Source organism: Orycteropus afer, unplaced genomic scaffold, assembly GCF_000298275.1.
Source record: "Orycteropus afer afer isolate SDZICR_OR568_19922 unplaced genomic scaffold, OryAfe1.0 scaffold00487, whole genome shotgun sequence".
NCBI lineage: Eukaryota > Metazoa > Chordata > Mammalia > Tubulidentata > Orycteropodidae > Orycteropus > Orycteropus afer.
In genome coordinates this window covers 693,745-705,409 of record NW_006922074.1, presented here as the reverse complement: position 1 = coordinate 705,409, position 11,665 = coordinate 693,745, and the positions used below count along the sequence as shown (strand labels likewise).

Genomic DNA, 11,665 nt, shown 5'->3' with positions numbered 1-11,665 from the left:
ACTCCTGCCCCCTGAGCTGTCTCCCTGTGCATAAGCAGCCCTTCTTTCTCCTATGATTGTTCTCTCCAAGGAGTGTATCTACTTCAGGTAAATGTTTAATTCATATGCCTGTCTTTTGTTTGGCTGAAAACCACAGATGTGGGTTCAGTTCCAGACCTGAAGGGCAGCTAGGGGCCATAGTCTCAGTGGTTCCACCAGGCTCTATCGGACAGCAAATGTGGTCCCCACACCGAGGTGGTAAATCTTTATGGAAGTAGATTGCCCCAGCTTCCTCCCGTGGAGTGTCATAGGACAATAGGACAAATTAAATGAGGTCATACATGAAGAGCACAGAGAACTGTACCTGGTGCGTGGTAGCCATCCCAGCTCTTTATTCACTCAACAAATATTTATGGAGCCCTTACTTTGTGCCAGGACTGTGCCTTGTGCTTTGGGACACAGCAGTGAACCAAACAGACCAAAATTCTTGCCCTCAAGACACCTTCTGTTCTAGCCTCAAGAGGCAGACGGTAGACAAGTTAATGGGCAGAGCATACAGGTCATGCTTTGGAGGAAGAAGCAGAGGGAGGCTGAGGTGCTGGAGGTTGTCTTAGATAACAGCTGTTGGGCGAGGTCTCACTGAGAAGGTGGCCAGTGAGCAAAGACTGGAGGGAGGTGAGGGGCCAGCCTGGTGGACTGGTGGAAGAGAGTCCAGGAAGACTCACATAAACTAACCCATGTCCATTCAGTGTGCACATAGATGCTTAGACTCGTGTTCTGAAATATTTGAGTAATAATAGCTTGTTTCTGTTTGGCTTTTCATGAATGGACTCTAGAAGCATCCTTCATAAAAGCTGTCTCATCACACTTAACCCTAGTTGTGTTGAGGTTTTTAAATAAAAGCTACAGAGATGATTCATCCTTAATTCGTAAGATGGTTGATTAAATACCATCACTGTTTAGGACCAAAATGAGCAAACAGAAAGGCACGGTACTTAAGTTTCCTCGGACTGCTGTAACAAAACACCACATAATTGGTGGCATTAAAGAACAGAAATTTATCGCCTTACATCCCTGGAGGCTAGGAGTCCCAGCCCAGGCCATCGGCAGAGCCATCCTCTCTGTCCACTCTAGCGGAAGACCCTTGGCTTCTCGTAGCCCTACGTGTTTGTTGGAATTCCTTGGCTTATAGGTGCCTCTTCCCATGGCCATCCTCTCTTCTCCTTTTTTTTAGGGAAAGCACTCAGACTGGATAAGGACCCACCCTACTCATGTTAGGGCAACCTCCTGTCAGTATGACCTCATGTTAACTGGTAACATCATCAAAGATGCTATTTCCAAACATAGTTACCTTCACAGGTTCTGAAGGTTAGGGCATCAGTGTATCTTTTTGGGGGACATCATTCAATCCATAACACACAGCTTGGGAAATACACACAGCTTGAGACCCAACTGGTTTTACAGCCCTTTTCTGTGCAAGCTTTGCTCCTACTACAAAGGTCTGGACACACTGCGATGGTGAGTGGTGATGACTAGTTGAGGGAAAATGAGGCTGAGTGCTTAGGCAGGCTGGTCATGGAAGCTGTACACTGCCCTTGGGAAGGCCCAAGAAATATGGTCAGATGGATGGGAGACTTGACTTTCCATGGAATTTCCAGAGCCCTGGTGGTGCTGTAGTAAAAGCATTGGGCTGCAACCCACCAGCCACTCTGTGGGAAAAAGATGAGGCAATCTGCTTCTGTAAAGATCTGCAGCCTTGGAAACCTCTGGGGCAGTTCTCCTCTGGCCTGTAGTGTCACTGTGAGTTTAAATGACTCCATGGCTGTATTTTCTTCTTTTCTTTTTCTGATTCTTTGGTTAAATCTGAGAAGCTGAGCATGTATGATAGATAAGCCACCCCCTTCCCAAGTGTTCACCTGGGCTTGTCTTAGATGACAGCATTGTCACCCACTACATTCTGCCACAACCGGGGAGAGTATTTGAACTTGGAATGGATGGTGTATGGCACTAGGAATTGAGGCTTTTCTTTCTTCTGAAGGATGAAGAATGTATCCGGCCTGGTCCTGCTACAGACTTGACCTTCCTGGAGAAACTGGAGGAGAAAGTGGGCAAGCACGCACACTTTCAAACGTATGTGCTCCACTTGACAGGTGTTGCATGACTGTTGTATGTCATTTTCTTTGGTACGTAGGTAGTGCTGCCTACATAGACGTATCATCATGTTAACTCACTCATACATGTGCACATACTTTTTGTCAGGAGAAATCAAATGGAAATGAATTTCAGCTGGAATTTTTTTTTTCCTTTAAGGTTTTACATCCTACTTTATACAATGATCATTAAATTTTTTACATTCCCACATAATACAAAAGTCATTTTAAAAAATTCAGGTATGAAACATATACAGTGTTCTGTGTAGATCTGAGATATGCAATCCAATGAGTTTTATATGTGTGTGAACTTATGTAACCACCACACAGATCAAGATACTAAGCATTTTTAGCCTCCCAGAAGATCCACACATATGCTACGGAGTCATAAAGACCTGGTTTTGAGTCCTAAACTCAGCCACTTCCTAGACACATTATCTTGGGCAAGCAACTTAACCCTCCTGCATTTGGGTTTCTTCTTTTACAAGATGGGGATGTTGATATACCTACCATGTTGTTGTTAGTTGCTGTTGAGTTGGCTTCTGACTCAGAGCAACCCTGTGCACAGTGAAATGAAAAGCTAGCTAATGAACAAGGTCTCCATTGGCTGATTTTGGAAGTAGGTCACCAGGCCTTTCTTCCTACTCTTAGTCTAGAAGCTCTAATGAAATCTGTTCAGCATCACAGCCACACACAGCCTCCACTGATAGATGAAGTGTGTGTACAAGATGACAGATGATAGTGTGTACAAGCCTCCACTGGTAGAGGAGGTGCCTTGGCCAAGAATCAGACCTAGGTCTCCTACATGGAAGGGAAGAATTCCACCTCTGAACCACCATGGCTCCCCACACCTTCCGTATAGCATTGTAAGTCACTATAGAATAGGTTTTGGCCATCGTAAAGACTTAATAAATGGTAGTGGCTATTATCAAAACTGCTTTAGAATTCTGATATCTCTATATGTCTGCATGGAATGATGTAAATCACACAAACATGTGGGCAAAAAGGCCAGACACAAGAGTACCTACTGTGTGACACCATTTCTATACAGTATGTTGTTACGTTGCCTCCAGTTGATTCTGACTCATGGTGGTGCTACGTGTGCAGGGTAGAACTGCTCCATACGGTTTTCAAGGAAGTGACCTTTTAGAAGGAGACTCCCAGGCCTGTCCTCTGAGTGAGTTTGAACTGCCAGCCTTTCAGCGAGCAGTTGAGCACTTAACCATTTGTGCTACCCAGGGGCTCCCTATAAAGTAAGTTGTTCCCGAGTGCCGTCAAGTCGGTTCCAACTCATGGTTGACCCTATAGCACAGGGTTTCCTAGGCTGTAATCATTATGGAAGCAGATTGCCAGGTCTTCTGTCCCACAGAGCAGCTGGTGGGCACAAACTCCTGGCTGTTAGCAGCTGAGTGTTTCAACCACTGCACCACCAAGGCTCTTTCTATAAAACGTAAAACTAGCCTAAGCTGTTAGAAGTCAGGGTATGACAAGAGGGCTCAGGGGGAGGGGGAGGTCCTTGGGGATTCGTGAATGTTCTGTTTCTTGATCTGGATGTTGGTGACATGCACATGTTCAGTTTGCAAAAATTCAATGAGGTATACACTTAGGATATGTGCGCTGTCAACATATATGCTATACTTCAACGGAAAGTAATTTAAAATCCTTGAATCACCAATATGAGACAAAATAGATTTAATGACTATTTTAATCTCCCAACATCCTAAAGATGTAAGATTATTTCTTAGTTGCCACCTAGAAAAATCAGGGTTGTACAAACTGTACAAGTAATTGTGCTCTTTGGCTCTCGCATGCTATTTTCATTCCTGGGTGTCTAGGAGAAGGGACCCGATTTTAGAGAGACCCATGCTCTATAATGAGATGAAACAGGTAGCAAGGCTTACTGGGAGACTTCCTGGGTGGTTCTCTTTCGGCTGGCCTCAGCTGATTGTTGTGTTTAGGAACGGTTCTCGCTGATTGGTTTGTATATTGGTGCATTTCGTTGCAGTTAAGTAGAAAGGTTCAGTTCACGTCTGTTTCTGTCTTGCTGCAGCCGTAAGTTGGTGGGCCCTAAGGACCGAAAGAAGATTGGCTGGATGGAATTCCGCCTCCTCCACTATGCGGGCGAGGTCACGTACTGCACCAAGGGTGAGTGCTATGCAGGTGCTGTGTGTGTGCGTGTGTGTGTGCGTGTGTCCAGCCTTGCATCCCCCAGAAAGCTGAGGAAATGTGGCATGTCCAGTTCAAATATTCCATGCCTCACATTCAGGCATGCCATTTGAGAAGTCTTTCTAATTTTTAAAATATATTTTTTATCCAGCCATGAATAGCACTAGCAATGATAGGAGAAACTCTGTTTAAATCCTAAGAAATTATTTTTAGAATTTCCTCCTGCATTCCATTGCAATGGGTTTGCATTATCAGGCCAAAATCAGCTCGAGAAATTTGTATTCAATGTTTTACAGGATTCTTGGAGAAAAACATCGACCTACTTTACAGACATCTGAAAGAAGTAAGTCAGAAACTAGCTGTATGTGGTTCTGTCATGGCACAGCACCCGTGACACTGATGTTGGGGTGGGTTTGGCCTGTGGATTCTTTGCTTCTGTGCAGTTTATGAGAACGGCCACACGATGGCTAGAAAAGACCTTTGAGATCTTGTGTATGAGCCCATCACTCCACAGAACAACACAGGTGTGGCTGGGCCCCTCCTCTGTGCAGGCACCATGCCAGCTCTGAAAAAGGCCCAGTTCTTGTGCATCCCACAGGAAAAGCTCTCTGAATCCTTAGTGCCACCAACCAGAGCTCACGTCACCTGTGTCCCAGTCGACTCTGAACAGGTCACTTGTAACTTTCTCTCTCTCTTACTCTTCTCTTTGTACCCTTTCATACCACTCTAAGTTTAGAGTTGGGTGCATTAAACAAAAAATAACATTTTCAATGTGTAATTAAATTTTTAAAATACTGAGGACTTTTTGTAATATTGATGGTTTTTGGAAATGTATGCAAAAGAAAAAAAATCCAAGTGGTACAAAAGGTAGTCTCCCTTCCACCCTGGATCCAGTCACCCAGTTTCTCTTCCCAGAGGTGACTATTCTCAATAGTATATTGTGTCCTTCCAAGGCTCATGCAGACCAGTGTGTGTCTGTGCACGTCTGTCTTAGATTCCTAGTGCTACCATAACAGAAACACTACAAGTGGGTGGATTTATAGAACAGAACTTTTATTGTCTGACAGTCCTGGAGGCTGAAGCTCCCAGTCAGGGTGTCGGCTGTGTCCGTTCTGCCTGTGAGCCTCCGTGTCTGCCATCTGCCAGTGGCCCTTGGCATCCCTTGCCATCTATCTTCCTGTGTGCGCGAGGGTCTCTGATCTCTATTATAACTAACTCAGAGGTGCTAGGTTGAGGATCCATCCTGCTCTAGTGAGACCTCATCAACATAACCAAAGAAAACTCCCATTTACAAACCAAACCTGTGTCATGGAGGCAATTCCAGCTCATAGCGAACCTTACAGGACAGAGGAGACTGCCCCATGGACTGTCCTAGTGATCTTCATGGGAGCAGGCTGCCAGGTCTTTTCTCCTGCACAACTGCTGACGGGTTCAAACGGCTGACATTTTGGTTAGCTGTTGAGGGCTTAACCACTATTTCCAAACTGGCATATTTACAGGCATGTATTTTGAAGGTTGTTATTGTTGTTATGTGCCATCGAGTCGGACCTGACTCATAGCGACCCCTCCTTGGGTTTCCGAGGCAGTAACACTACGGAAGTAGATTGCCCAACCTTTCTTCCGAGGAGTGGCTGGTGGGTTTGATCTGCCAGCCTTCTGGTTAGCAGTCAAGTGCCTTAGGCACTGCACTACCAGAGCGCCTATGTTTTGAAGGGGGAACAATTAAATTCATAATAGGGTATGTCCCCCCCCCCTCCTGTTTTGCACAATCACAGCACATTATGCACATGGTTCTGTTCTGGCTTTATCACGTACCAGTCTCTTGGAGCTCATTTTCAAAGAGCTGGTCTACTCTTTAACAAAAGAGCTCTGGTGGCACAGTGCCTAAGGCATTTGACTGCTAACCAGAAGTTTGGTGGTTCAAACCCACCAGCCTCTCTGTGGAAGGAAGATGAGGCAATCTATTTCATAAAGATTTATTGCCTTGGAAACCCAGTGGGGGTTGCTATGAGTCGGAATCAACTCTATGGCAGTGGGTTTTTTGTTGTTTGTTTTCCTTCTTTAACAGCTCACTGAAGTGGAAATGATTTGTTTCCCCTTATTCTTTGATGGCACTGTAGTTAAAGCACTGGACTGCTAACCAAAAGGTCAGCATTTTGAACCCATGAGCTGCTCCATGGGTGAAAGAGGCAGCAGGCTCCTTCCGTAAAGATTTACAGCCTTGGAAACTCTATGGGGCAGTTCTACTCTGCCCTATGGGGTCGCTCTGAGTTGGAACCGCCTCGATGGCAGTGGGTTTGGGTGTTGGGAAAATAATCAGATGGCTCATCCAGTGGAGCACTGAATACAGTATTGGAATGTTTTCGCCCACTCGTGACTGGTTTGCCCCTCAGTCTTACACTGGCAGTGTCTTCCGAAAGCACTGGGCCCTGGGAGCCCTCGCACGCTCCGACGAGCTCTCCTGCCGGCCCAGTGACGGAAGCAGCTGACGTGCCTGTTTCTCCGACATACAGGTGCTGTGTCGGTCCAAGAACAGCATCCTGAGGGAGTGCTTCCTCATGGCCGAGTTAGAAAATCGGAGGCGGCCGCCAACGGTGAGTGGGAAAATGCTTTTGCAAATTGGAAAGGTAACACAAGTCACCTAGATGGTGTGCTTACCTTTGGTTACCTCCATTTTCCAAGTCACCTCTCTCTTTTCTGGAAATTTCACTCTCTTAACCAAACCAGTAGAAACAGTTGCTGTCAAGCTGGTTTAAACTCGTGATGACTCGGTGTCTGCCAGAGTAGAACTCGGTGTCTCCCATCGGGTTTCCAGCGGCTCATTTTTTGTCAGTGTATGGCCAAGCTGTTCTCCCAAGGTGCCTCTGAGTGGACTCAACCTCCAGCCTTCCAGTTAGCAATGGAGAGCATTAACTGCGCCACCCAGGGACTCCACTCCCTTAACTGGTGCTATTAAATATGCACTTTCCAAATTTAGTTACCAGTTGGATTGTTTGAAAGTGTCAACTGAGCACTTACTTTGTGTGAGGCACTGTGCTGGGCACAGGGGACTTAGCAGCAACAAGATAACAAAGGTCTCTGCCCTCAGGGGCTTACAGTCTAATGGGAAGGGTGTGTAGGAAAGTACCACCATGTAAATAAGGAAGCTATAAAACTGCATGCAACCATCAAAGGAAACACAGTGACAAGGAATGAAGGAATGTGGTTGCGAGTGACTGGGGCTCAGTGGCTGTGGTACATTGGATGAATGAATGAATGAATGAAGGACCGATCAATCTCAGACAGGAACTTGCTCAACTTCCATCTGAATAAGCCAATCCTGAGCTTTTCAGATGGGGACATCCAAAGTATCCTTTTAATGGGCAAAGCAACGACAGGACAATCCAAAGACAGTTTGGTCTAACAGGTGTGGTCTTCACAGCACGCACTGTGCGCAGCAGCATTTACGGGCTGGTTCTTTCTCCACAGGTGGGGACTCAGTTTAAGAACAGTCTGAGCAGCCTTCTAGGGATCCTCATCTCTAAGGCGCCCTCGTACATCCGCTGCATCAAGCCCAATGATGGGAAAGAACCTAGTGAGTCGTGAATTGGTCTGAACCCTGAGCTAAGGAAAGTTAAGGCCAGAACACCCAGATGGTGGTGGGTTAGGACCCTAAGAACCCTCTGGGCTCACTCCTTGTTCCTTGTGCATGAACTGTTTCTATTTTCTTAATGACAGAAGGTAAATGATCAGGGGAGGAGGGGGTCCTTTGTGGTCCCGAGTGAGCACTGCCTAGACACTAGCCAGTTTCAGGAGCAACACAACTGGGTCTTCCAGGTGGGGGGAATGTTGCTTCTCTCCAGCCAGTCAGCAGGCTTCCAAAATGGGTATTTTCATAGCTCTTGCCATGATCTATGATAAAGTATCATGGTCATGGGATTACAGAAGCCATGCAGCAAGAGCAAATGAGCAAAGCAGACTGGGTGTAAGGCAATAGGGAGTGGAGGGGACTGGGGCAAACTGGAGAAGGCACATCCTGCCTAAAGGGGCAGCAGTACTATCTCCCAGCTAGTTGTTGCCATGTAGGACTCTGGGCCCAGTATGGCCAGAACTCATCTTTTTTCTTTTTTCTTTTTCTTTAGGAAAACCAGAAATCCAGATTTTCTTATAAAATTCCCTTTTGGAAACGATTAAAAACAACCAACCCTGTTGCCGTCAAGTCAATTCCAACTCAGTGACCCTATAGGATAGAGCAGAACTGCCCCAAAGCTGTAACCCTTAGGGACGCAGACTGTCGCATCTTTTTCCTGCAGAGCAGTTAGTGGGTTCAGACTGCTGATCTTTCATTTAGCAGTCAAGCATTTAACCACTGCACCACCAGGGTTCCAGAAATACTAGGGCCCCAAATAGCATGTCTGTGGCAGACCCAGCTCCGGGACCATCAGCTTGCAGCCTCTGGTTTTGTTTGAAATGGAGCTGCAGGACTCTTTATTGTCATCTTTCTGTATTTCCACCAAGGCAAGTTTGACGACTTCCTCATCAGGCATCAGATCAAGTACCTGGGACTGATGGAGCACCTGCGGGTGAGACGGGCCGGCTTTGCGTACCGGCAGAAGTATGAGCATTTCTTGCAAAGGTAAGAGATGCTGATTTGAAGTTAACATAATTGAGCAGCTACTACCGGGGCGGTGGGGGCTCTTGGATGTGGTGATGAACAAACTGCCATCTCCCCAAGGAATTTGGTTCAACTCTTAACTGCTGTAGCTGCAACAGTGGAAAACCACTAATATTTCAGACAACATGAAGCCCAGCTCATTAAAAAAAAAAGAAAAGAAAAAAAGAGGGTACTATCTTTTCTTCATTTCATTAAAGCCGTATCTTACTACTTATAACCAAGTTCAAGCCCAGTTGCATAGACCTGCCACTAGGGGGCAGACATTGGCAGTGCGCTGCTGGGCCAGTATTGAGCCAGGAAAGACCCCTTCCATTTGTGATGGGGCTGCTGGTTTGGGAGAGATCCCCTTGGACCCATGGGCTGCCAAGAGCAGTAGATGGAGTGATAGAGGCACAGGCTTTGAGATCTCACAAACTTTGGTTGGAATCCTTGTTCTTTCTCTTAAGGCTGTGATCCATTATCTATAAAATGAGGATTGTCTGCTCCTAGGGTGTTTATAAGGACTCACTGATACACCTCACCACCACCTCTTGCTGTTGTTAGCTGCCATGAGTTGGCTGACCGGGATGACATCATGCACAGCAGAGTGAAATGCTTCCTTGTCTTGTACCATTTTCACAATCCCTTGTATTCTCAAGCCACTGCTATGGCCACTGTGTTCTGAGTGTCTTCCAATCTAGCAGATTCATCTTCCAGCACTACATTGCACAGTTTTCTGTTGTGATCCAGGGTTTTCATTGGCTAATATTCAGAAGTAGATCACCAGGCCTGCCTTCCGAGTTTCCCTTAGTCTCTAGAAGCTCCCTGAAACCTGTCCACCATGGGTGCCCCTTCTGGTATTTGCAGTATCAGTGGAGAGCTTCCAGCATCACACACCACAGCAGCACACAAGCCACCTTAGCAGGACAGCCTGAGTCTGCCGGTTCCCGAAGCGCTTGTCCATCAGCGCTTCACAGTGACTGCGTGGGAATCTGTGCTGCTGGAAGAACAACACATTCTCACACTGTAGACAGCATGATCACACTCCCATTTCTGCAGGTCAAATGCATGAACAGCAGTGGTTTCATATTGTTCATCCTAATAGTAGGCTACTTTCCAGTTTCAAGCACTTCATAAAAAGTGTCTGTGAGCTTGCATTCTTGACCTCTTTGTATTCTGACGCTTATGCCAAGACCCTGTTGTCTAACATAGCTCTTAGGCCCTTACTTTATGCCCCTAATCATCTTAAATTTTTCTCTACCCAGGATTGATTACATTTGTTTCTCTCCCATAAGCCTCAGGTCTCGATAATTAGTATCTACTTATGTGCATTTATTAACTAATAATCCATGTTCCTTCCAATTTTAATTTAAAGACACTGCTGATGTGCTGATCTGAACCTCTGCTTAGCATAATCACTGTTAAACTTCTGAGTAGATATCATTTCAGCCAAACACACTTGTGATTTTATTAACCTGTGTAGTCCTATCCTGAGAAAAGGTACAGTTGTCTTTAGGTTTTAGAAACAGTGAAAAGTTACAAATACCCCACTGTAAATATTATCTTTGAAGATCTGCAATAGGCCTAGGACCCCAGCATGGGGATCTGCTCTGCTTAGCTCTACACTGTAGGACATTTGGATAGACATTTTCATACCCAACTCTCATATCCACAGAACCATGAAACACAATCCCAAGTATCCCCACGGAGGCCTGGATGGATGGCAGGTATGAATGGAATGTGGGATCATCATGTGTCATCCTCAGGTGCCAGAAGCTGGTTTTCACACCACTTCTCTGTCCTTTTTTGTCACCAAAATGTCACCGTTTTGGACCACACCCTTCAACACATAGTGTTGCTCTTTTGTTTGGTGGTTTTTTGGGATGGGGAGGACTACCTCCTTTGCACATCATTTTTATTTATCAACTATTTGTCATTCACTCACCTTTATCCTGTCCATTTTTCTGAATCTGACTTCTGGAGAAGATGGCAGGAAGTAATGGCCACTGCCTACCTCCCATGCCCCAAACACACACACACACACACACACGTATGTCCATCTTCCTGCATTTTGTGAACTTCATACATCCTTTTTCTACTTTTGTTCTACTGAAAGTGATTATTTCAAAAAAGGAAGAAAGAAAAAATAAGTGAACATCTGTGTGCCACCACCACTGCAGGTGCTAGGGGAACAGCAGAGAGCAAGACAGAGCCCATCCCTGCCCTCAGGAGTTTACTTTCCAGTGAGGGGGACAGATGATAACAAATTGATACATAATATCAGACAGGGGTGTTATTTGAAAGAAAAAAAAAATGAATCTGGGTAGGATAAGTGAGGATAAGTGACTTGCCCAGCTACCCAGCTGGCTGGCCTTGAACCCAAGCAGTCTGATTCCAATCCAACTGCTCCAATTGTAGTGCTCCTAGCCTTGGTCCACAGGCATTTCTAAGTTCTGTAGTCACTTACTTCATTACAGTATAGACATTATAAAAACTCACTGCCGTCGAGTCGATTCTGACTCAGAGACCCCTCTTTGGGTTTCCAAGGTGGTATTCTACAAAAGTAGATTGCCCTATCTTCTTTCTGAGGAGTGGTTGATGGGTTTAAACAGCCAACCTCTGGTTAGCAGTCAAATGCTTTGGGCACTACACCACCAGAGCTCCCACAGCACAGTTACATGAAAACAAACGCAGTCACTGTACAGCTGATTCTGACTCATAACAACTCTATGTGTAT

General features: G+C 45.7%; 1 protein-coding gene across 1 annotated transcript in view; it reads left to right on the top strand.

Moving 5' to 3' along the window:
* The window catches only part of MYO1H (myosin IH), a 49,150-nt gene that overhangs the window by 25,217 nt on the left and 12,268 nt on the right, over positions 1-11,665 (top strand). The window contains exons 13-18 of the mRNA XM_007954998.1: positions 2,018-2,109; positions 4,180-4,274; positions 4,592-4,638; positions 6,809-6,889; positions 7,764-7,869; positions 8,793-8,910. Coding sequence (XP_007953189.1) covers positions 2,018-2,109; positions 4,180-4,274; positions 4,592-4,638; positions 6,809-6,889; positions 7,764-7,869; positions 8,793-8,910 — 539 coding nt within the window. The remainder of the gene's footprint in view (positions 1-2,017; positions 2,110-4,179; positions 4,275-4,591; positions 4,639-6,808; positions 6,890-7,763; positions 7,870-8,792; positions 8,911-11,665) is intronic.